The 26,583-nt window shown below is 42.6% G+C and overlaps 1 protein-coding gene across 2 annotated transcripts in view; it reads left to right on the forward strand.

Moving 5' to 3' along the window:
- fmn2b (formin 2b) overlaps positions 1-26,583 on the forward strand; it is an 82,523-nt gene that overhangs the window by 17,835 nt on the left and 38,105 nt on the right. The window contains exons 3-7 of one of the 2 annotated variants that reach the window (XM_052102702.1): positions 10,502-10,652; positions 12,025-12,042; positions 13,552-13,613; positions 20,658-21,775; positions 22,157-22,298. In XM_052102702.1, coding sequence (XP_051958662.1) covers positions 10,502-10,652; positions 12,025-12,042; positions 13,552-13,613; positions 20,658-21,775; positions 22,157-22,298 — 1,491 coding nt within the window. The remainder of the gene's footprint in view (positions 1-10,501; positions 10,653-12,024; positions 12,043-13,551; positions 13,614-20,657; positions 21,776-22,156; positions 22,299-26,583) is intronic. The other variant, XM_052102701.1, reaches the window with a different exon arrangement.

The following is a 26,583-nucleotide window of genomic DNA, read 5'->3' on the forward strand; positions in this document are numbered from 1 at the left end:
TCTCACACACACACTCTCTCTCTCTCACACACACACTCTCTCTCTCACACACACACTCTCTCTCTCTCACACACACTCTCACACACACTCTCTCTCTCTCTCACACACACACTCTCTCTCTCTCTCTCACACACACTCACACACACACACACACACAGTGCCATCTACTGACTGATTCGGGCTGGTTTGTTATCAACTGTGATTCTGCAGCAACATTCACACACAATTAAAACATCAACCCCAGTTACTATGACAACATGATTTCTTCTGAAGGAATAGTTCTGCCAAATATGAAAATGGTCATTTTTTCCCCAAATCTGTTTTTATTTTTCTTCAGTGGAACATAAAGAGATGTTCAGCAGAATGTTCACGCTGCTCTTTATGATACAATACTGAAAGCATATAGCGACCTGTGACTGTCAACACTTTATGTAGTTAATAAAAAAAATGGGGGGAAAAATAAATATATATAAAATAAAAAAATGAAGAGCAAAAAAAATACATTTTATAATAAATGGGAGCCAATTTTTTTTTACATTATAATAAAATGTAGTAAAAAAAATGATATAATAAAAATGAAGGGCAAAAAAATCATATATTATAATTTTTTAACATGTTATTCTTTAGTATTATTGTTTTTCTTTATTCGGATCCCCATTACCTTCCACAAAGTGTCTGCTTGTCTTCCTGCGGTCCACACGGAAAATACACAATAACAAAACTAATATATAAAATGGCAAAAATTAAGATAAAACAAATATGTAAAGGAAAAACTCTGTACAGGTGCCCGACCCACACAGTGAACAAAATAACCAGCCACTAGAAATATTTATTGGCCAATTATTGACTGAATTAAACCATCGGCATATCCATCAGTTATAAGCATGAATACGGCAATATGAAATACGGGAGGTGTATTTATAATTATTTGGTAACACCCTTTTAAATCTCTGAATTTAAATGCACAATCCAGAAATAATAATAGCCACAATATGTAGAACGGTTATAACATGTTATATTTCATTTTTATAATTTTTCGTTCTCGCGTTGTGGAAAAACCGCCGTGCGGACCTGACCGTTGTGAAAACGGCACTTACCTATGGGCTACGTGATGATGATAACCATTCAAAACCAGCAGACATTGACTTCCGAGAGATCGGCATGATATCATTAATGCTGCATGATTGAAATAAGATAATCACAATATGGCCTTGTGCGATTTACTAAAGCAGTCAGCACTGCGCGAGCAAGCGGCGCCCTCTAGCGGTCTGGATGGTATTATCCATTATATATCACTATAATACAGAATTTAAAAGTTTTTAATGATGTGATTGACACTTCCGTGGAATTGCCCAAAATATGCATAGTGTGAAATTGTAACGTTCGCCTATAGATTATGCAAATCGGTGTCTGTATCGGACATACATGTTTATATTGGTGCATCCCGGTCTGCCACTGTGCATAAAGTACTAACTGTACAGTAGTAGTTAATATGAGAGAGGACGACGATTTAATGGCTGAACTGTCTCTTTAACAGACTGTGATTGGGCGGGGCTTCATGTTTATTTGATAATGTGTGTTTGCTGCATCATTGCTGTTGCAGTGACTCTAGAGTGTGTGCGTGACACCAAAGTGTGTGCTCAGCATTTTCTACCCGTTGACATATTTGCAGTCGTGTGATTGGCTCTTGGGTAAATCTGAGCCCTCTGAATTGTGAAAACCGTTGTCACTCTCTTGCTGAATCTCAGAGAGAGAGAGAGAGATTCTTATCTCACTGCAGCATCTGTACTGGTGAAGGCCGCCACAGATCCAAGATGGAAGGTTGTTTTGAAACGGCTGCAGCTTTGGACCTTCTGTACTGCGCAGCTGTGACGTATGCAGGGAGATACTGGGATGGCTTATGATGCCGAGTCATGGACATAAGCGTGTTTAAGGTAGACGTATCACCGCTGATGTCATCAGGGATTTGCAGCGGATAACTTCAACAAATCTGCAACTGAGAGCTGTACGCGTGTTTACAGCACTGACGTGCTCTGTGCATGTTGCTATGGCGATGAGCAGTGATGCAGGATGACCGGACGGATGTTTCTAGGGGTTTGTCCTCACCCGTCCTGTGCTCTGCCGAGCCTGGAGGACTCTGTGACGTTCAGGAGTTTGTGAACGGACACGGCGAAGATGCGGTCCCGCTTGGACTCGTACAGACTGTCCTCTATCAGGTCCAGTCTTTAACAGACGACTCGCACACTTCGTTTACTAGCAGGTTTTTACTTGTGGTCGACCAATGCTAGACGATGTCCGAAATAATGCAGCGTATCTATTATGTCATGGGTGCTGCTTCAACTTTGGGCACTTTAAGCACTGTGATTACATTTATAACCTTTATCAAATAAAACGACCGACTCCTTTGTCTTGATACGCATAATTTCATAGCTCGCGTTTGATGCATCTTAAATGCACACAATCGGCCTCATTCTTGAAACTTTCGTTAATATAAGAGTAAATTCAGAGTAATTTGCTTGTTAAATGGACCTTGCCGAAATCTCTCCAGATTTGTTAGCAAACGTGTGTGTTAATGAACTCCAAACAAACGTAAAGAGGGGGCGTGTGCACGTTCATTCATAATTATCATAATTGGGGCTGTCATGATTATGACGTTTGGCTGACGATTGATTGTCAAGTAATAATTGCGCTTTCTGACGATTGATTGTCAAGTAATAATTGCGCTTCTGACGATTGATTGTCATGTGATAATTGCGCTTCTGACGATTGATTGTCATGTGATAATTGCGCTTCTGACGATTGATTGTCAAGTAATAATTGCGCTTCTGACGATTGATTGTCAAGTGATAATTGCGCTTCTGACGATTGATTGTCATGTAATAATTGCGCTTTCTGACGATTGATTGTCAAGTGATAATTGCGCTTTCTGACGATTGATTGTCAAGTGATAATTGCGCTTTCTGACGATTGATTGTCAAGTGATAATTGCGCTTTCTGACGATTGATTGTCATGTAATAATTGCGCTTCTGACGATTGATTGTCATGTAATAATTGCGCTTTCTGACGATTGATTGTCAAGTGATAATTGCGCTTTCTGACGATTGATTGTCAAGTGATAATTGCGCTTTCTGACGATTGATTGTCAAGTGATAATTGCGCTTTCTGACGATTAATTGTCAAGTGATAATTGCGCTTTCTGACGATTGATTGTCAAGTGATAATTGCGCTTCTGACGATTAATTGTCGGGAAATAATTGCGCTTTCTGACGATTGATTGTCAAGTAATAATTGCGCTTTCTGACGATTGATTGTCAAGTAATAATTGCGCTTTCTGACGATTGATTGTCAAGTAATAATTGGCGCTTTCTGACGATTGATTGTCAAGTGATAATTGCGCTTTCTGACGCATTGATTGTCAAGTAATAATTGGCGCTTTCTGACGATTGATTGTCAAGTAATAATTGGCGCTTTCTGACGCATTGATTGTCAAGTAATAATTGCGCTTTCTGACGATTGATTGTCAAGTAATAATTGCGCTTTCTGACGATTGATTGTCAAGTGATAATTGCGCTTTCTGACGATTGATTGTCAAGTGATAATTGCGCTTTCTGACGATTGATTGTCAAGTAATAATTGCGCTTTCTGACGATTGATTGTCAAGTGATAATTGCGCTTTCTGACGATTGATTGTCAAGTGATAATTGCGCTTTCTGACGATTGATTGTCAAGTAATAATTGCGCTTTCTGACGATTGATTGTCAAGTGATAATTGCGCTTTCTGACGATTGATTGTCATGTAATAATTGCGCTTTCTGACGATTGATTGTCAAGTAATAATTGCGCTTTCTGACGATTGATTGTCAAGTAATAATTGCGCTTCTGACGATTGATTGTCATGTAATAATTGCGCTTTCTGACGATTGATTGTCAAGTAATAATTGCGCTTCTGACGATTGATTGTCATGTAATAATTGCGCTTTCTGACGATTGATTGTCATGTAATAATTGCGCTTTCTGACGATTGATTGTCATGTAATAATTGCGCTTTCTGACGATTGATTGTCAAGTGATAATTGCGCTTCTGACGATTGATTGTCAAGTGATAATTGCGCTTCTGACGATTGATTGTCATGTAATAATTGCGCTTTCTGACGATTGATTGTCAAGTGATAATTGCGCTTCTGACGATTGATTGTCATGTGATAATTGCGCTTCTGACGATTGATTGTCAAGTGATAATTGCGCTTCTGACGATTGATTGTCATGTAATAATTGCGCTTCTGACGATTGATTGTCAAGTAATAATTGCGCTTTCTGACGATTGATTGTCAAGTGATAATTGCGCTTTCTGACGATTGATTGTCAAGTGATAATTGCGCTTCTGACGATTGATTGTCATGTGATAATTGGCGCTTCTGACGCATTGATTGTCAAGTGATAATTGCGCTTCTGACGCATTGATTGTCATGTAATAATTGCGCTTTCTGACGATTGATTGTCAAGTAATAATTGGCGCTTCTGACGCATTGATTGTCAAGTGATAATTGCGCTTCTGACGATTGATTGTCATGTAATAATTGGCGCTTTCTGACGATTGATTGTCATGTAATAATTGGCGCTTTCTGACGATTGATTGTCAAGTAATAATTGCGCTTTCTGACGATTGATTGTCAAGTGATAATTGGCGCTTCTGACGATTGATTGTCAAGTGATAATTGCGCTTCTGACGCATTGATTGTCATGTAATAATTGCGCTTTCTGACGCATTGATTGTCAAGTGATAATTGGCGCTTCTGACGATTGATTGTCATGTGATAATTGGCGCTTCTGACGCATTGATTGTCAAGTGATAATTGGCGCTTCTGACGATTGATTGTCATGTAATAATTGCGCTTTCTGACGATTGATTGTCAAGTGATAATTGCGCTTCTGACGATTGATTGTCATGTAATAATTGCGCTTTCTGACGATTGATTGTCAAGTGATAATTGCGCTTCTGACGATTGATTGTCATGTAATAATTGCGCTTTCTGACGATTGATTGTCAAGTAATAATTGCGCTTCTGATGATTGATTGTCAAGTGATAATTGCGCTTCTGACGATTGATTGTCAAGTAATAATTGCGCTTTCTGACGATTGATTGTCAAGTAATAATTGCGCTTTCTGACGATTGATTGTCAAGTAATAATTGCGCTTTCTGACGATTGATTGTCAAGTAATAATTGCGCTTTCTGACGATTGATTGTCAAGTAATAATTGCGCTTCTGACGATTGATTGTCAAGTGATAATTGCGCTTCTGACGATTGATTGTCATGTAATAATTGCGCTTTCTGACGATTGATTGTCATGTAATAATTGCGCTTTCTGACGATTGATTGTCAAGTAATAATTGCGCTTTCTGACGATTGATTGTCAAGTGATAATTGCGCTTCTGACGATTGATTGTCATGTAATAATTGCGCTTTCTGACGATTGATTGTCATGTAATAATTGCGCTTTCTGACGATTGATTGTCAAGTAATAATTGCGCTTTCTGACGATTGATTGTCAAGTAATAATTGCGCTTTCTGACGATTGATTGTCAAGTAATAATTGGCGCTTTCTGACGCATTGATTGTCAAGTGATAATTGGCGCTTTCTGACGCATTGATTGTCAAGTAATAATTGGCGCTTTCTGACGATTGATTGTCAAGTGATAATTGGCGCTTTCTGACGATTGATTGTCAAGTAATAATTGGCGCTTTCTGACGCATTGATTGTCAAGTGATAATTGGCGCTTTCTGACGCATTGATTGTCAAGTAATAATTGCGCTTTCTGACGATTGATTGTCAAGTGATAATTGCGCTTCTGACGATTGATTGTCATGTAATAATTGCGCTTTCTGACGATTGATTGTCAAGTAATAATTGCGCTTTCTGACGATTGATTGTCAAGTAATAATTGCGCTTCTGACGATTGATTGTCATGTAATAATTGCGCTTCTGACGATTGATTGTCAAGTAATAATTGCGCTTTCTGACGATTGATTGTCAAGTAATAATTGCGCTTCTGACGATTGATTGTCATGTAATAATTGCGCTTTCTGACACAATTATTTACTTACGATGTATCCCTCGTACATCGTAAGTAATTTTTACAAATTTAACTTCAAATATGTCAATCAAATAATACAATAGGAAACAATATTTACATTTACATTTATGCATTTGGCAGACGCTTTTATCCAAAGCGACTTACAGTGCACTTATTACAGGGACAATCCCCCCGGAGCAACCTGGAGTTAAGTGCCTTACTCAAGGACACAATGGTGGTGACTGTGGGGATCAAACCAGCAACCTTCTGATTACCAATGTATTATACAGAGCACTTATTACAGGGACAATCCCCCCGGAGCAACCTGGAGTTAAGTGCCTTACTCAAGGACACAATGGTGGTGACTGTGGGGATCAAACCAGCAACCTTCTGAGTACCAATGTATTATACAGTGCACTTATTACAGGGACAATCCCCCCGGAGCAACCTGGAGTTAAGTGTCTTACTCAAGGACACAATGGTGGTGGCTGTGGGGATTGAACCAGCGACTTTCTGATTACCAGTTTACCAGTTATGTCCATTAGACCACTACACCACCACCACTCCTCAAAATATTTAATGTCTCTTTTGTCAACTTTTAGTTTTGTTCAATTTTATAATTACACTGTTGTTTTTGGAACTCATATTTATATTTATATATATTGTAAATATTTGGCTGCTCTGGGTTGATGTCCGTGGTGTGGCGCTCCAAGTTCAATTTAATGACACACAAACCCGTCATTCATGGCATTTATATATTCGCTTAATTCTTTTATTTGGCCATTTAAAATGCAATTTGGAATTTAAGGTGCGCAATAATCGGGGTTATTGCAAATGACTTAATAATCGCGACAGGCCTCAGAGAAATTAACCGAATGCCTGAAGAAGATCTTTGAGCGAAACGCTGTAAGATATCACAGATTTGTAAGCGGTTCACAATGTTATTTTATAGGTTTAACAGCATTAGCATTGAGCATACGTTATCAACTGAATGTGATTTACTGATGCAAACCTAAATTATAGAGCTCAAATATAAAATTTGTCCCACCAGACACATAAAGGGCATTCATTTTAAAATAATGCAAGCAGTAAAGTAACTAAAGTATTAGCTATGGGTTAAAAAGTAATTTGTTAGGTTTCACTAATTTAATTATTAGTACTTTTTTTATTACTCATTTAATTCTTGTGACCGTTTGAAAACTTTCGAAATCTTTCATTAATACGAGAATTTGTCTGAGTGACTTCACGAATGATTTACGTAAATTCGTTCTTGTTTCATGAATGAGGCGCAATAATATGATACTTTCACACTTTTTGCATAATTTTGATTGGCGCTTGATGACCAGTAAAAGTGATATTTCTCTTGAATTTTCTTTGTTTTGTCTCATTTCGTCTCAAGCGTGCTCTTCACTGACACTTTTGTCCACTTGATTAACAAGTGCAATAACGTTTGAAAAAACGTTATTTTTTAATAATGTATTTTCATAGTTTAATATTGAAAGTCGGGGTCTGAAGTCTAAAACAGTCAAATCTAGACAGAAGACATTTGAGAAGTACCAAAAATAAATGGCGAGGAAGAAACTTCATGTAGCAGAAATATTAAAGTTGAAATCGTTTGAATGAAAATCTACCTTCGATACAAACACCCATATTTTCATGTATAGAAAATACATTTTAATGATTGCACATGTGATGCCCATATGTATGCACAACAAATTTGACTATTTACTAAATTTTACAATAATTTATGAAACAATACGTCTATACTTCTATTAATTGGATAATATGTCATGGTTATCGGCCAATGCAATAATATCAAAGCGGCAAAACATCAGCTAATAAATAATTGGCCTGGCCAATACATCACTCAAAAACATTTTTAAGCCCCGCCTATTTTTCTCCCCAATTTGTAACGTCCAATTCCCAATGCCCTCCAAGTCCTTGTGGTGGCGTAGTGACTCGCCTCAATCCGGGTGGCGTAGTGACTCACCTCAGTTGCCTCCACGTCTGAGACCGTCAATCCGCGCATCTTATCACGTGACTTGTTGAGCGCCTTACCGTGGAGATGTAGCGCGTGTGGAGGCTTCACGCTATTCTCCGCGGCATCCACACACAACTCGCCACACACCGCACCGAGAGCGAGAACCACATTATAGCGACCACGAGGAGGTTACACCGTGTGACTCTAACCTCCCTAGCAACCGGGACAATTTGGTTGCTAAGGAGACTCGCAGCATGTGAAGGCTTCACTCTATTCTCCACGGCATCCAAGCACAACTCACCACATGCCTCACCGAGAGCGAGAACCACATTATAGTGACCACGAGGAGGTTACACCATGTGACTCTACCTTCCCTAGCAACCAGGCCAATTTGGTTGCTAAGGAGACCTGGCTGGAGTCACTCACCACACGCCCCACCGAGAGCGAGAACCACATTATAGTGACCACGAGGAGGTTACACCATGTGACTCTACCCTCCCTAGCAACCGGGCCAATTTGGTTGCTAAGGAGACCTGGCTGGAGTCACTCAGCACGCCCTAGATTCAAACTCACGACTCCAGGTGTGATAGTCAGCGTCAATACTCGCTGAGATACCCAGACCCTCCCTAAACTCCCGACTTTTACCATTCAATTGAGTTTGTGCACATTTCCGTTGCATTAGATGAAGATGAAGAATAGCAATAAAAGGATTCACTAAAACATTTGCCCAAATCTCTGTGGCAGCACAAGAATGGAAAAGTGTGCTAATAACACCTCCATTACTCCCCTAGGACCTTATTCACGAAACACGAGAAGAACAAATGTGTCAATTGTGCATCCGTTCTTCCATTGACATCAACAGTTCATGATATCTGCCGATTATTTGCCACTAAGTGATCAATATCGCTGGAAACGTTTTACGTCTTCCGACGTTCTTGTTAGCAACTTTCCAGGAGCCGTTCAAGTCAACATATACCTTAATCTTTACCCCAGTCGACCCGTTCCGTCTGTAATCCATTACATCCCGGCGTCAGGCAGGGCAGCTGGAGATGGTTGTTTGTTTGTGTGTATTTACGGAGATCTGAGTGATGATTTAACACATGTTTAATGAGAGGTGACACATTTCTTCTCTTCACACGTATTAAACTCCTCTGATCTGACTCTGCTGAATAAATGCATCATAACTCATAGTCACAACTCATTCCCTGATGAACTTTTGAGTGCTAACATGCTCCAAGAACCGTTCGAAGGAGCCTCCGGGGCATTTCCTATCCTGCATATGTTGCACACGTATGAAGTTGCAAGATTGAAGCCAAAGGAAACGGACACGGTGGAATGCATGTTAGCGGTTTGATTTGCGTGTGAAGTTTAACATCAGATCATCACAATGCTCGTGTTGCGGCGGATGTGCATCATTGTCAGTGACGTTGCAGCTGTGGGAGGAAAGGTCCCGAAAACATTTCGAAGTGACCCCTATAGATTTCACAAGTTCATTTCAGGTCACACTGCAAATCAGACACTAAATATGATGATTTATATCACACTTCTGCACAAAATGTCATGTCTTGTTTCTAGTAACATGTCTAAATATTCTTCTACTCTGAAAACAAGCCTTCATATCTTGTGCCATTCTTCTTCGAGTCGTCATTTTAGTTTTTTTGCGAGTTTTTTTTGTTTGTTTTTATCAGTGAATCTACTATATTTAATTTGATGAAATGGATAGCTCACGTCCTAGATGCTGATTGATCGATACAGTGTTTCAGTAGTGTTGAAACACACGATGTAGTTACAGCTATGATGCGAAACGGCTGTAGAAATACATTCGCGTGGAGCCACATTGAGAGCCCCATATCTCTGGGATTGAACCATTTAGGGTCTTCAAAATCAAGATACAAAAATAAAAACATTTTATAAACCAGAATGTAAAAGGACATTAAGATATCTTTAACACTTCGGGAGTTATAGGCGCTCCAACTTTGGAAAAACAGCAGACACAAAGTGTTTTTGCCCATATTTGGACTCGCACCATTGGCGTATAACGCAACAAGAGCTGCTGGAGTCGACTGATATTAGTAATAGATCTACTGATCTGTGTGTACAAATACAATCATGATGCTCACACCTTAATAAGGGTATTTTATTGACCTGTAGTTTTGCTCCAAAATCATAGGCGGAAATAGTCATTTTGACCCCCTTCTTATCCAAAACAATGGATTACTCAGTAAATATTCATCCATGACATTTCATATTTCGGGTTTTTTCATAATTTCTTTATCTATCTTCAGAAAAAGTTAAAACAAACAACAAAAAAATAGCCATGGATGTTTCTGAAATTTGGATGTTTGGTCAATCCAACCCAATCTCTTCTTTAGCCGTGACTCTCGCATATCTGTTTTAGCACCCTTGTCCTAATGTGCCTATTTGTATTGTCTTTCTCTCTCCAGCAAGATCAGCTGTACACATGGGCCGCCGTGAGTCAGCCGCCACAGTCACTGGAGCGTTTGGAAGGATGTTTACCTGGACACCTGAAGAACCTGTGGCCCCCGACCAGACCGGGAGCTGAGGAGCGACCTGAACCCAAATACACTGAGGCTGGTAAGAACACATGCACACACGTAGTCCTGTTCTGTCATTACGGTTTATGTATTGATCTTTGTATGTATAATACAAAGTACTTTATATATACACCGATCAGCCATAACATTAAAAGCACCTGCCTAATATTGTGTAGGTCCCCCTTGTGATGCCAAAACAGCGCCAACCCGCGTCTCAGAACAGCATTGAGACACGCTATTCTTCTCAGGACAATTGCACATTTGAGATACTCAAACCAGCCCGTCTGGCACCAACAATCATGCCATGCTCCAAATCATTGGGAGAGAAAATGTTTTCCCCATTCTGATGGTTGATTTGAACATTAATGGACGCTCCTGACCCGTATCTGCATGATTGTTTGCACTGCACTGCTGCCACATGATTGGCTGATTTGATGATCACATGGCATGAGAATGGCATTCCTCAAAAGCCTGTTGTATCACATGTGATGCATTGATTTTAATGGGGGGTTTTCAATAAAATAATATACAAAATTTGAACCAAGCACAAGCTGCATATATTCAGCAAACACTCATTTTAAAATATCAGTTACAATATAATCAATACTGTCAATTTGACTTCATTAAATCAAGAAAGATTGCTCATAAAAAAACGAGTGCGCGCAATACAAACGCGGACATGGGAAAAATTAAAGAAATACTCTGAAACGTCCACCAGGTGGCAGCAGACATCTCGCACATTGCAGATAACAGGATTTTCGGCTAAATTTCGACTGTTAATGATGCACAGGCTTTAGTAAATAGCGTATCAAATTTTATACAGGCGGTGTTGAAAAATAATAAAGGTGCAAAGAACATTTTCGTTACACTTTAAGCATGAAGACAAGTAAATCTCAATTACATTTTCACATTTTTTACTCCAAATAGTTGTTGACTGAATTCTTCAGGTTAAACCCTGTTACCAAAGTTACTGCATGAACAATTATCAAACAAATAAAAATACATGCTATTATAAATAATTACAAATGACATTAATAATTACTAGCATTAAACTAGCTAGCACCTAGACAACTGTCAGCCATTCTGAAATGTTGTTTTTATATATATATACACACATATACACATGGATGCATACATACATACAGGGACGGATTACCGATGGGGCCAGTGCCCGGGGGCCCTTGACTACCGGGGGGGTAATCAAGGGCAACAACTTTTGGGTGGAGGGGGGCCCTTGGAGATAATTGGCCCCAGGGCCTTTGCAAGTCATTGTGTGTGTGTGTGTGTGTGTGTGTGTGTGTCTTCATTGCTAGAAGATGACATCATGAGGTTGATGTCCCCCATTTTTTGTAACAGGGTTGCAAGAGTCTCTCACGTCTCTAAACTCGCTTATTTTCTTCCTGCATTTACAGCGTTCGAGGAAGAGGAGGGTAAGTATCTGAACGAACAGACATTTGTGTTGTCTCATTTAACATCTCATTGTATCCGTTGTCTTCATCATCAGCAGGATTAAAGACGTTTCTCCTTGTTTACTACCTTTCATTCGCTTTCTTGTTTGTTTACAAACAAGCCACAACAAACTCATAATTCACTCTGTGTCAGTCCTGCAGCACAAACACTCATTGACATTATTCGGCTGATAATAATGGTAACACAAGTCCCTCTCGAGCATTTAGGCGCTTCAATATGGGGCAATGGGTGTCCTGTATGAGGGCAAAATACGGGACGTCCCGACTAACCTTAATCTTAAAAGTCTCCTTAATCTAGACAAAGCTCAAATAAGCTGTTTTGATTTTGCTGGCTACCACACCTGGAGTCGTGAGGTTGACTCCAGTCAGGTCTCCTTAGCAACCTGATTGGCCCGGTTGCTAGGGAGGGTCGAGTCACACGGGGTAACCAAATTGGCCCGGTTGCTAGGGAGGGTCGAGTCACATGGGGTAACCAAATTGGCCCGGTTGCTAGGGAGGGTAGTCACACGGGGTAACCAAATTGGCCCGGTTGCTAGGGAGGGTAGGGTCACATGGGGTAACCAAATTGGCCCGGTTGCTAGGGAGGGTAGGGTCACATGGGGTAACCAGATTGGCCCGGTTGCTAGGGAGGGTAGAGTCACATGGGGTAACCAAATTGGCCCGGTTGCTAGGGAGGGTAGGGTCACATGGGGTAACCAGATTGGCCCGGTTGCTAGGGAGGGTAGGGTCACATGGGGTAACCAAATTGGCCCGGTTGCTAGGGAGGGTAGGGTCACATGGGGTAACCAGATTGGCCCGGTTGCTAGGGAGGGTAGGGTCACATGGGGTAACCAGATTGGCCCGGTTGCTAGGGAGGGTAGGGTCACATGGGGTAACCAAATTGGCCCGGTTGCTAGGGAGGGTAGGGTCACATGGGGTAACCAGATTGGCCCGGTTGCTAGGGAGGGTAGGGTCACATGGGGTAACCAAATTGGCCCGGTTGCTAGGGAGGGTAGGGTCACATGGGGTAACCAGATTGGCCCGGTTGCTAGGGAGGGTAGAGTCACATGGGGTAACCTCCTCGTGGTGGTGATTAGTGGTTCTCTCAATGGGGCGTGTGGTGAGTTGTGTGTGGATTGTGGAGAGTAGCATGAGCCTCCACATGCTGTGAGTCTCCGCGGATGCACAATGTGTCACGTGATCAGATGCGCGGATTGATGGTCTCAGTCGTGGAGGCAACTGAGACTCGTCCTCCGCCACCCAGATTGAGGCGAGTAACCGCGCCACCACGAGGAACTACGGAGTAGTGGGAATTGGGCGTTCCAAATTGGGAGGAAATGGGATTCAAATAAAACCACAGAATATTTGAATGTGTTTAACTGTGATTGATCGTGGGACAGTCACATGACCAGATTCATCTTTAGCGTGTGTGTATGTGTATAGATGCATATAAAGATATATATTGATTTCATGTACTTGTGTGCGTTTCAGAGCATCAAGCTGTCGTCTCAGACTTAAAGAAACATCAGGAAGAGGAAATCCGGCAAATACAGGTACAACTTCCCTTTTATCACGCCAACATCTGAAACCATGTGATCCTAATAATGGCCATTATTCGAAGTGCTATAAAAAGAAACAAAATGACCAATTACCAAACGTTTTTTGTTTGATATAATATACATTATTTTTAGATGATTAATGTGTAGCATTAGGCATTATGCCTTTTTCTCCCAATTTGTAACACCCAATTCCCAAAGCGCTCTAATGGTGCGTTCACATACAATGCGAGGACAATTTTCACTTTGCATGAATTTGACCGCTGGATTATAAACGTGTGTTTAAACTGGCGTTTGCGCGAGTAACGTGAACCCGTGAGTATTCCCGCTTCTCTTCCGGAAAAGGACAGGAGGCGGGGCTTCTACGACGTTCATAGTAAAGTTCAACCAATAGCTGGAATCAAGTAGACGTGCATATTTTCAGAACTTACCAGGTAGTCCAACTTCCTCGCTCACTTTCCTCCAAGCGACGTCATTATTCGTCCGGTCTCTGTACATGTATGACGTTGTGTCACGTATGACACACCGCTACAACAATTCATCCATTTTTCCAGATTTCTTCTGCTGCTACGTCAGTACATCAGTGACATCCGGACAATCTCAATGCTGGTAGCCTTTCGCGACAATGTGTCGTGCGAATTTCTCGCTCGAGTTGAAAAATTTGAACTCTCGCGAATATGCAAATGAAGCGATTTTGCGTGTTCGAGTAGTGCAATTTGCTTAATTCGCGCCGCCCGGCTTCGCGTTGTATGTACCTCATGGTGGCGTAGGGTGTCGGAGGACGAATCTCAGTTGCCTCCGAGACCATCAATCCGCACATCTTATCACTTGACTAATTGAGCGCGTTACCGTGGAGACGTAGCGCGTGTGGAGGCTTCACGCTATTCTCCGCGGCATCCACGCACAACTCACCACACGCCCCACCGAGAGCGAGAACCACATTATAGTGACCACGAGGAGGTTACCCCATGTGACTCTACCCTCCCTAGCAACCGGGCCAATTTGGTTGCTAAGGAGACCTGGCTGGAGTCACTCAGCACGCCCTGGATTCAAACTCACGACTCCAGGTGTGATAGTCAGCGTCAATACTCGCTGAGATACCCAGACCCCCCATATCATTGTACTTTGATACATATCGTGGTACTTTTAATTGATTACCGTATTTATAAGTAACTTATCACGCTGCATGTCCAAAAGTAATATCATTATGATCGATTTGAAACGACTCCCACTTTGTTTTAAAAATGTAGGGAATGTTTCTTTCAGCAAGTTCTTTGTTTCTGGAGATATAAACGACACGTGATTTATTGATTCTGTCGTGGAAGAATGTATTCATGATTAATCAATGCAACGATCGATCAGATATCTTTCCAAATGTGCTCCGTTCCATTAATGTGATTATTTTGATAATTATCATGTGGTTGTTTGTTTTGAATGTCCTGCTGGAGGAATGTTTAATAGTTCCCAGAGTTTGTGATGTCATAAAGAGATATGCAGGACTGCAGTTCACCGTGTTCGCCAGCAGAGGGCGACAGTGCTGCACAGATGAATAATAGAAGTCATTAAAAGTATGGAACTATGGGAAGTATGTTGAGATTGTTCATTTATGCACTCGACACTTGTTCGGGGCTCCTTTTGCACAAATTACTGCAGATAATAATTCCTCAATGGTCCAAAGTCCTCTTGATGAAAGTAAATATTGCATATCATTTGGGAATCAAGGTCCCAGAGTCTGGAGGAAGAGTGGTGTGGCACAGAATCCAGTGTGAAGTTTGGGGTGTGATGTCATCTGCTAGTGTTCACTGTGTTTTCTCAAGTTGAGAGTCAATACAGCCGTCTGTCAGGAGATTTTAGAGCACTTCATGCTTCCATCTGCTGACAAGCTTTATGGAGATGCTGATTTCCTTTTCCAGCAGGGCTTGGCACCTGCCCACAGTGCCAGAGGTACAAGTAACTGGTGTTAGTGTGCTTGATTGGCCAGCCAACTCCCCTGACCTGAACCCCACAGAGAATCAATGGTACTGGGCTTCCAGAACACTTCGGCCGTGACACAGGCAGATTGCCTCCATGCCACATTGGGGCAGTAATTCCTGCAAAAGGAGCCCCGACCAAGTATAGAGTGCATATGAAGTACTCCTCGCCAGTATATCGAACCATTTGTGTATATATAATCATAGACCGCTGCAGATGGAGTCCTGAACCGCACTGGTGTAAAAGAAAATTTTAGGTGTTTAAGTGCCCTCCTGAGCCTATATGTTTTGATCTCTCCAAAAAAAAAAAAAAAAAAATGTTAAATAAAAATAATTCTGCCAAAAAAAATCAAACTTTGGTTTTACTCCTCAAAAAAATATTTTTTTCTCGAGGCAACACGAGAATGGTTTTTTTTTGGCTTGTTAGCTAACAATTAGCATGCAGTACCAACCTCGGCCACCAGGTGCCACTATCAGTAAGCATGAAATCTTATAAGGTGACGGATGACAGCTGTGAATGTTTATTTATAGTCATATAATACTGTGACGAGAAGGTTTTGCAAATCTTAAGTCTGAGTTTGACTCCAGTCAGGTCTCCTTAGCAACCAGATTGTCCCGTTTGCTAGGGAGGGTAGAGTCACATGGAATAACCTCCTCGTGGTGGTGATTAGTGGTTCATGTGTGTGTGTGTGTGTGTGTGTGTGTGTGTGTGTATGTGTATGTGTGTATGTATGTGTTTGAGAGTTTAATAATACATGTAATCCCACAATCAGGGCTGGACTGGGAAGAGACAACGGCCTGGGATTTTACATAGCAACTGGCCCAAAAGTTGTTGATTGGGATGGGGGGTGTTCGCTGTCCTTTTCTGCATATCGCGGCCCGTTTCGCAGCCGGCCCATCCGGTTCTCCTGATGGCCAGTCTTGCACCTGATCGGACCTAAAGTGCGTCGGCCCACCGGGAAAATGCCCGGATATGCCAGATTACCCATCCAGCCCTGCCCACAATTAAACGAATATTCCTCAGGTTACATATGCATCATATGGCATTCGTTGTCAAGCGTAACAACGGGAGTTATTTCTGATGGCATTCACCACCGGGAATACAGATGCTGCTATTGATGAGGGGCTTTGCTTCATTTGTTGGCTCATGTAAGAATGCGCTAGATGGACGTCTTTGCCTGTTTTGATGCCTCTCACGGTGTTTGCATCTTAATATACTGCGTTTAGAGGCATGACTCGGTTTAGCGTTGCCTATTCGCTGCTCTGGCGCCGTGTCGAGTTAAAGATGCAGAGCTGCTTTCTGTTCAAGCATCGTCCAGCTGTCTGGTTGTCCCTAGGTCTCAAACTCCCATGGATATGCATCGTTAATGAGCCTAATGGAGCGAGAGGCGTCGAAACGAAAATATATTTGAGAGATTAAAAAAAAAAAAAAATATTTTTTTTATTTTTTTATTTAAAAATAAAAGTAATAATAAAAAAAATGTTTTGGACACACAGGCTCAGGTAGGCACTAAGATGGCTTAAAAAAATAAATTTCACCTAGTGAATTAAACGTGTTTAAATTGGCGTTCGCGCGAGTAACGTGAACCCACAAGTATTCCCCCATCTCTTCCGGAAAAGGACAGGAGGAGGGGCGGCTACGACTTGGAACATAGTAAAGTACAACCAATAGCTGGTTGTATCATTTTTCGCTCGAGTTGCAAAATGGAAACTTGTGCGAATATGCAAATTAAGCGATTTTGCGTGTTTGAGTAGCGCTGTTTGCTTAATTTGCGCCGCCCGGCTTCGCGTTGTATGTGAACGCACCATTAGTCCTCGTGGGACTCAATCCGGGTGGCGGAGGACGAATCTCAGCTGCCTCCGCGTCTGAAACAGTCAATCCGCGCAAATTATCACGTGACTTGAGCGCGTTACCGTGGAGACATGGCGCGTGTGGAGGCTTCACGCTATTCTCCGCGGCATCTACGCACAACTCGCCACACGCCGATATTTATAAAAAAAAATTTATTTGTATTGTTGTAGTATTTAAAAAAAAAAATATTTCACCTAGTGAATATTTTTTCACAGTGCGGATCAAGGCTCCCGTACTAGACCGTAAAAGGCCACGCAGCAATATTAGATGATGTTAATCGTGTTTACAGTTAAAATCGCAAAGTTTGTCGAAATGGATCGCTTGCCAAATCAAGCAGAAAGCTTGAAACGCATCACAGATCCATATGATTTGATACTGTACCCTACAGAGGTGGCATAGTGGGCTAAAGCACATAACTGGTAATCAGGAGGTTGCTGGTTTGATCCCCACAGTCACCACCATTGTGTCCTTGAGTAAGACACTTAACTCCAGGTTGCTCCGGGGGGATTGTCCCTGTAATAAGTGCACTGTATAATACATTGGTACTCAGAAGGTTGCTGGTTTGATCCCCACAGCCACCACCATTGTGTCCTTGAGTAAGACACTTAACTCCAGGTTGCTCCGGGGGGATTGTCCCTGTAATAAGTGCTCTGTATAATACATTGGTACTCAGAAGGTTGCTGGTTTGATCCCCACAGTCACCACCATTGTGTCCTTGAGTAAGACACTTAACTCCAGGTTGCTCCGGGGGGATTGTCCCTGTAATAAGTGTACTGTAAGTCACTTTGTCACCATCAAATATGGCGATTTGGAAACGGTGCACCCCTCATAACAGACATTCTGTTCTAGATATCGCTGTCTTTATTGGCCATTGAAACTCATTTCAGTCGACCACGGAGAAACGAGAAAGAAATGTCTCGCTGTGACTTCAGCCGCTTCATTGTTGTTGTTTGTCATTGTCAATGTGCTGGTCTTTATTGGGTGCTGTGTGAGGTCCGTTTGAGCATATAGAGTTTCTGATCTGGCTTTTGTTGATGTGTTTTCACTCTGTTTATGTGTGTGAATATGCAGCTGTTGCTCATCAGATATGTTTCCACCTAAACACTCCCAGGAAGACACATTTAACTGTGACATTTAAACAGAAGTGACTTTGGTTTATAGTTCGGTGGAAGAGTTTCTGTCTATCTGTTTTTCATCACTCCTGTCTCTCTCACTCACATTTCAGTTTCAATTTTATCCAGCTTTTTTTGGCATGACAAACTACATTTTGTATAGCTAAAGCATTTTGCAAAGTAATAACTATGGTTGCAGATATATTATACTTGTTTACTCACAAAAGCAGACCCAAGTGAGCTCTACCAGAGCCAAGAAACCGAAAGACAACTCTGATTATAGGACAGTGATACTGTATGGCATTTATTTAAGGTTTCATGACTATTAGGTGGTGCTGCTGTTCCCAAACTTTTCATATAACCTCAGGACATGGCGGTGTTGACTTGTACCAATTTTCGCTTCAATACACCATCGTTAGCTAACCGTTGCAACCTCACTTCCTATTTGGCATCCTTGCTGTCAACTTCATTACAATGCATGTTTGACCAGTTGGTGGCGCTAGACGGTTTGAGATAGAACCCCAAAATTGACATAGCTCCTTTTTAAAATGTCCTCTACGTAGCTGCCAAATTTGACAACTTTTTACCATTCTGTTCTTGAGATACGTGGACTGAAATGACCAATAGAAGAAATAATAATAAAACCAAAACAAAATGGCAAATCATTTAAAATTGATCAGTAGAGGGTTGGGGTTAAACCCTCCCAATTGAGGAATCCAAAACACATGTCTTTCTGTCTTAATCCTAAACGAAACCTTTTCAGTGTACAGGAAAATCCATCATACCGGACCTTATGGATCCTTGAGACTTTTTTGTTTCCAGTGAGAAATCAGACAAACTCAATAAATGGGGTGGATATGACATCACTTTGAAAATAGGAATTTTGCATGGCCTGTAGCGCCCCCTAAGGGCAAATGTGGGCCATTATTGGTTTAGGGGTTACCGTTGGCCTGTAGTATCAATGTACACAATTTGAAAAATTTTGACCCAAAAATTGGACTTTTCGGTATGGCCTCACTTCATGACATCACTTTGAAAATAGGAATTTTGCATGGCCTGTAGCGCCCCCTAAGGGCAAATGTGGGCCATTATTGGTTTAGGGGTTACCGTTGGCCTGTATTATCAGTGTACACAATTTGAATATTTTTGACCCAAAAATGGGACTTTTCCGTATGGCCTGTAGCGCCCCCTAAAGGCAAATGTTGGCCATTGTTTGCATAGTACTTCAGAGTGATGTCATCTTGAAGAATGTTAGGTTTGGAAAACCATCAGACAAAATGACATTTGATTTATTGACATATATATATTGAGGCAATGTGGACATTTACATAAATACGCCCCTTTCTGCCATTTTGTGTTTTATTTATTTTTGCTAATTAACGTATTGAAAGACATCAGTTATACACATGGGTACCAAATTTCAAGTCAATTGGAGCTACGGTTTAGGAGAAGAAGATTTTTGTAGGTTTTTCCAAATTTTCACTGTACAGGAAAATCTGTCATGGTGGAAATTATGGATCCTTGAGGCTTTTTGTTCCCCATGAGAAATTAAGTTTCAGAAGAATTGGACAAATGGGGTGGAAATACCATCACTTTGAAAATGGGACATTTGGGCGTACACCAAGTTTCAGAAGAATTAGACAAATGGGGTGGAATTGCCATCACTTTTCAAATATTCTTTGGAGGCGTGGCCTGTGGTGCCACCTATGGGCGAATGTGGGCCATTGTTGGTGTGGGGGTACCCGTTGGCATGGAGTATCAATGTGCCAATTTAGAACATTTTTGACCAGGGACTTTTTGAGATATTGGGCTCAAGGAAAAATAATAATAATAATAATAATAATAATAATAATAATAGTAATAAAACCGTCAATAACAATAGATTTCCTCCTTCCGGAGGAATCTAAATAGTTGCATAAGGGCCCCTAACTAACAATGAAATGCAAGTAGTGCAAATACAATAACAATAAAGTATTATCATCAGGTATAATGAAATATCATAGTGGACAAAATAAGGTAAAAGTAGTAAACAAAGTGACAATAAACACATTTAAATACATATCTGTATTAAAAATAAGCTAAACCTGATTTATTTTTGAATCTCTAGGAGCAGTCGGTGTTGAAGACGGTGCATTTGAAACAGGAGCACGTCTGTGTGATCGAACAGTTGGAGCAAACCATTGAAGACCTGCGCAGTAAAATCGCTGAGCTGGAGAAACAGCACCCTCTGGTGGAGCGTGAGGTCATTACACAGGATCAGGAGTGCGGCGGAGAGGAATTCCTCATCCCGAACATCTGCCATGTGGATCTGCAGACTGAAAATGCTCTCCTGTTGCTGCTGGAGGCTAAATCAGTGCAGACGTCACCGGTGGACGAGAGCTTTCGGTTTAAAGTGCCTTCATTGGACCAGGGCCTCAAGGAGACGCCGCTGCCCAGACAGAGTGAGCCCTCGCTGGGGTCAGAAACCGAATCTGCCCCTGATCAGGCCGGGCCTGGGTCTCAAGCATATGTGTGCAAATGCCAGGAGCAGCAGAGCGGTTTATTGCCTCAAATCCATACAGCACCTCCTCCACCTCCTCTACCTCCAGGCTCTGCATTTCCTCCACCACCACCTCCTCCTCTTCCAGGGATGAGTGCTCTTCCTCCACCTCCTCCACTTCCAGGCTCTTCATCTCCTCCACCACCACCTCCTCTACCTGGGATGAGTGCACCTCCACCACCACCTCCTCTTCCTGGGATGAGTGCACCTCCACCACCACCTCCTCTTCCTGGGATGAGTGCACCTCCACCACCACCTCCTCTACCTGGGATGAGTGCATCTCCACCACCACCTCCTCTTCCTGGGATGAGTGCACCTCCACCACCACCTCCTCTTCCTGGGATGAGTGCACCTCCACCACCACCTCCTCTTCCTGTCTCTTCATTCCCGCCGCCTCCGCCTCCTTTACCTGGTCTATCTGTGCCTCCGCCACCTCCGCCTCCTTTACCTGGTCTATCTGTGCCTCCCCCGCCTCCGCCGCCTCCTCCAGGACCTCCTGGTCCTCCATCTCTCGGGGCCTGTGCTCCTCCTTTGCCATTTGGATCGGGGTCCCTTCCTCCTGCGCTGCCACTGGGGCTGTACGCGTTCGGAGCGGTGCATGAGAAACCGGCCCGCAAGTGTGTCGTGGAACCGCCGAGACCCATGAAGCCGCTCTACTGGACCCGAATACAGCTGCACACCAAAAAGTACTTCAGTACCTTCAGTTCTTCTGTTTGCACAGCTTTCATTTGGGTTCTCAGGGAGGACTGTGTGCTTTTTTCCATAGTTGGTACACTGAACTACAAAGGCAATACGCAGTAACCGTAACTACTTTGAAATTGTAGCTTCTTAAGCTACAAGCTAATTCTGAAAATAAACCGGTTCTCGGTTCCAACCCTAAATAGTTGTCAGATTAACTAAATGAAAGGAAATGTCCGATATCTGTTGGAAGAGAATATTGATTAACTGTGTGTCGAGGGCTGTTACACTCATGTTTGTTTATTTGCTTGATCGGGCTCTATTGTATAAAAGTGGTTGCTAGAGCCGGTTGGTCTCACTGCTGGTTCTCATGTATTCGTTTTCTGCAGGGACTCGAGTTCTGTTGTTTGGGACAAGATCGAAGAGCCATCCGTGGATTTTGACGAATTTGTTGACCTTTTCTCCAAAACAGCAGTTAAAGAAAAGAAGAAACCACTTTCAGATACAATCAGCAGATCCAAGACCAAACAGGTGAGCACGCAGACACACACAGACATATATATATACATACACACGCGCGCTCGTGCTCCCTCGCCATTAGTTCTGCAAGCCCTCGCCATTAGTTTTGTGTTTCCGTTCCCTCTGCGCTCCCTCGCCATTAGTTCTGCGCGCCCTCGCCATTAGTTCTGCGCTCCCTCGCCATTAGTTCTGCGCGCCCTCGCCATTAGTTCTGCGCTCACTTGCCATTAGTTCTGCGCGCCCTCGTCATTAGTTCTGCGCGCCCTCGTCATTAGTTCTGCGCGCCCTCGTCATTAGTTCTGCCCTCCCTCGCCATTAGTTCTGCGCTCCCTCGCCATTAGTTCTGCGCGCCCTCGCCATTAGTTCTGCCCTCCCTCGCCATTAGTTCTGCCCTCCCTCGCCATTAGTTCTGCGCGCCCTCGCCATTAGTTCTGCGCGCCCTCGCCATTAGTTCTGCGCGCCCTCGTCATTAGTTCTGCCCTCCCTCGCCATTAGTTCTGCCCTCCCTCGCCATTAGTTCTGCGCGCCCTCGCCATTAGTTCTGCGCTCCCTCGCCATTAGTTCTGCGCGCCCTCGTCATTAGTTCTGCGCTCCCTCGCCATTAGTTCTGCGCTCCCTCGCCATTAGTTCTGCGCGCCCTCGTCATTAGTTCTGCGCGCCCTCGTCATTAGTTCTGCGCGCCCTCGTCATTAGTTCTGCGCTCCCTCGCCATTAGTTCTGCGCGCCCTCGCCATTAGTTCTGCGCTCCCTCGCCATTAGTTCTGCGCGCCCTCGCCATTCGTTTTGTGTTTCCGTTCCCTCTGCGCTCCCTCGCCATTAGTTCTGCGCGCCCTCGTCATTAGTTCTGCGCTCCCTCGCCATTAGTTCTGCGCTCCCTCGCCATTAGTTCTGCGCTCCCTCGCCATTAGTTCTGCGCGCCCTCGCCATTCGTTTTGTGTTTCCGTTCCCTCTGCGCTCCCTCGCCATTAGTTCTGCGCGCCCTCGCCATTAGTTCTGCGCTCCCTCGCCATTAGTTCTGCGCGCCCTCGCCATTCGTTTTGTGTTTCCGTTCCCTCTGCGCTCCCTCGCCATTAGTTCTGCGCGCCCTCGCCATTAGTACTGCGCGCCCTCGCCATTCGTTTTGTGTTTCCGTTCCCTCTGCGCTCCCTCGCCATTAGTTCTGCGCGCCCTCGCCATTCGTTTTGTGTTTCCGTTCCCTCTGCGCTTCCTCGCCATTAGTTCTGCGCGCCCTCGCCATTAGTTCTGCGCGCCCTCGCCATTCGTTTTATGTTTCCGTTCCCTCTGCGCTCCCTCGCCATTAGCTTTGCGTTTCAGTTCCCTCTGCGCTCTATCGCCGTTAGTTCTGCGCACCCTCGCAATAAATTGACAATGGTTTTTACTAACCATATTTTAACTGTATTCATAGTAAAACACATTGTGATAATAAAGGGAAACGAAATCTATTGTAATATCATAATTTTGTAGTTATTATAGTTTTACTATAAATACCATCCTATAGTATATGGACTGTTTGACATCACCTATGAATATCTAATCAGCATTTAAAATCTGAACTGCTAAAATATCTACATAATAATAATACAGTTAACATAATTTAATAAACATAGTTCATGAACATAATGTACATAATAGTATACAAATACTGTGCAATACGATGTTTGATGACTCGGGATGGAGTATTTTGGGCCCACTGCTAATTTTTTGTGTGTCACAACTGAAAGGAAATATTTAGCTTTGGCTGCAAAAGCAGAATGTAAAGAATGACAGTGAACCATTATGAAATGAAAGTCTGTTCCTCCAGTGCTGGCAGGCTGGCACGGGTTCGACAGTCACGGGTCGTGCGGTGTGATGTCTGAGAGACCGTATGATGTAACTCACAGGCACTGCTGAGACTTAAATACAGTTTTATGAGTTTACGAGCGCTTGGACGCAGAGAAACTATTTCCATGACTGAGTGCTGACGTTTGTGTACAGATGTCGGGCTCCTCGACAGACAGCGCTGAATAAATGCCCGACGGCTTGGCACCACCGAGCACGAGAGATGAATTCCAGCGTTCTGCCCCTGTGAGGGAATTTACTCATTGGAAATATGAGCAAAAGATCACGTCTGAAGCAGAACTGCGTTATGAACTTTCCCAGATATTTATGAGCTGGAAAATCTCTCATTCACATCATGTATGTGGAAATGCCATGAGCTTCAGCTGTTCCTATAGCGGGTTGTGTGCGGGTGTTTCTTCAACTACAGGCGCTTTTATATCCCAGCGGTTGATTTGTAGTAAAAACAACAGTCAGATAAAGTACGTCTTTTTACCATGCCTTTATCTGGGTTCCCATGCGTCCTGGAAAACCTGGAATTTTGCTATGCAGTTTTCCAGTCATGGAAATGTCCTGGAAAATATTGTAATATAATAAACTTCTCATGTTTTATAAAAGTGATGGTGTGAGTGAGTGTGCGTGCGCGAGAGTGATACCTGTGCAGTGATACCTGTACACCTCTGGATGTGATTTATTTTTAATAACGCAACTATCCGAGTTACCTTAAATCAATCCAGAAAATATGGATGGGAATACCGGAATCCATGCATAAAAATGTCATTATATTAGCGTGTTTTGGTACAATTGCACGGGTCATAATGCCTTTGTTTGAATAAAAAAAATACTTAGTGGTTCTTTTTTTTATAATAAACTTGTCATGTTTTATAAAAGTGATGGTGTGAGTGAGTGTGTGTGCGCGAGAGTGTTTGTTAGTGTGTGCGCGAGAGTGCATGTGTGAGAGGGAATGAGTGAGAGAGCGGCGTGTGTGTGTGTGCGCGTGCACGTGAGAGATAATGAGTGGGGGGTTGATTGGGTGTGTGCAGTGATACGGCCTGTACCTGTACACCTCTGGATGTGATTTATTTTTAATAATGCAACTATCCGAGTTACCTTAAATCAATCCAGAAAACATGGATGGGAATACCGGAATTCATTCATAAAAATATAATTAGTTACAAAACTCGGAATGGAAAATCTTTTTTTTTTTTTCTCCCAATATGGAACGCCCAATTCCCAATGTGCTTTAAGTCCTTGTGGTGGCGTAGAGACTCTAGCGTCTAAGACCATCAATCCGCGCATCTTATCACGTGACGTGTTGGGCGCGTTACCGCGGTGACGTAGCGCGTGTGGAGGCTTCACGCTATTAATCGATCACGTGATGTTGTTGTTATTTTCAAGCAGTCAATTACTCATTTTTATGAGTTGGAGTGTTCAACTACAAAAGCCTGGAGATTATAATATCTCCACACATGACAGTATTTGGTTTCTTATTTGTTTCTGAAATATGAGCAGAACGTGCTCTTTATGAGCTTCACATTCTTAGAAGTGTGTTTCTCGTGGTTGTGGTCTGTCCTGTTGTTCTTTAAACATGTTCTTTGCGTGTGATTTGTGGCGGTCTGAGTCTCGATCACATGACGTTCAAACCACCCGTCTTTTACACTCGCCTGTGAACAGAACTGAGGTTAACCACACTGATGGCCGTCCCATGCCAGATTTGCATATTTACAGCTCATCCGTTAACAGAAGTCTGAGTGTTTTTGTTGAGCAGACGGGTTAACGTGGGAAATATGTGCGCGCCCGTCCCACACATCCAATCGAAAGCGTTTAGGGCCTCGGATGTGGCAACAGTGAGTCTCTTGGTGTACGGCTTACGAGCGGTTTCTGGGGCAGAATGTTTGAGTCGTGTTTTGAGGTGTTTGGCGTCTGTGGCTTCTTTGTTCCGTTCAACGCGGAAGTGTTCTGTCTGTGCGCTGATGGAGTCGTGCTTTATACGGCAGTAGCCGTCACAACGTCTCATTTATTTAACCCTTTAAGCTCTGAAGCTGCTTTTAAAGATTTCCTGTTTCCGTGGCATACCCAAAATTAAAGTCTTATAGGAGGGTCGAGTGTTTGGTATCATTGTATAGAAAACTTTAATGATGTAAATTAAGAGACATTCTGAGACTCTCAGCCTAAGAAACTGCTGAAAAATATACTTTTCATATTTTTCTGATTTGACATTATATATCTCTGGGTGTAAATAAGGCGGCTCAGAAAAACTGCTTTTGTTGTCCTCCCAATCATGTCGACTGTATCTGAGAAAACGTTTGTTGATACGACAAAGCAATCAAAAGTTACAACATCACAAATATAATTAATCATAGTGTCCAAAAACATCTCCAAACAAATAAAAGATAATAATTGTACATAAGAACTAATTACACATGCAAACACAACAATGACTAAAGGTTTGCATAGCATGCACACATGATTTTAGTCATGA

The sequence above is a fragment of the Xyrauchen texanus genome, chromosome 33 (assembly GCF_025860055.1).
Source record: "Xyrauchen texanus isolate HMW12.3.18 chromosome 33, RBS_HiC_50CHRs, whole genome shotgun sequence".
NCBI classification, from domain to species: Eukaryota; Metazoa; Chordata; class Actinopteri; order Cypriniformes; family Catostomidae; genus Xyrauchen; species Xyrauchen texanus.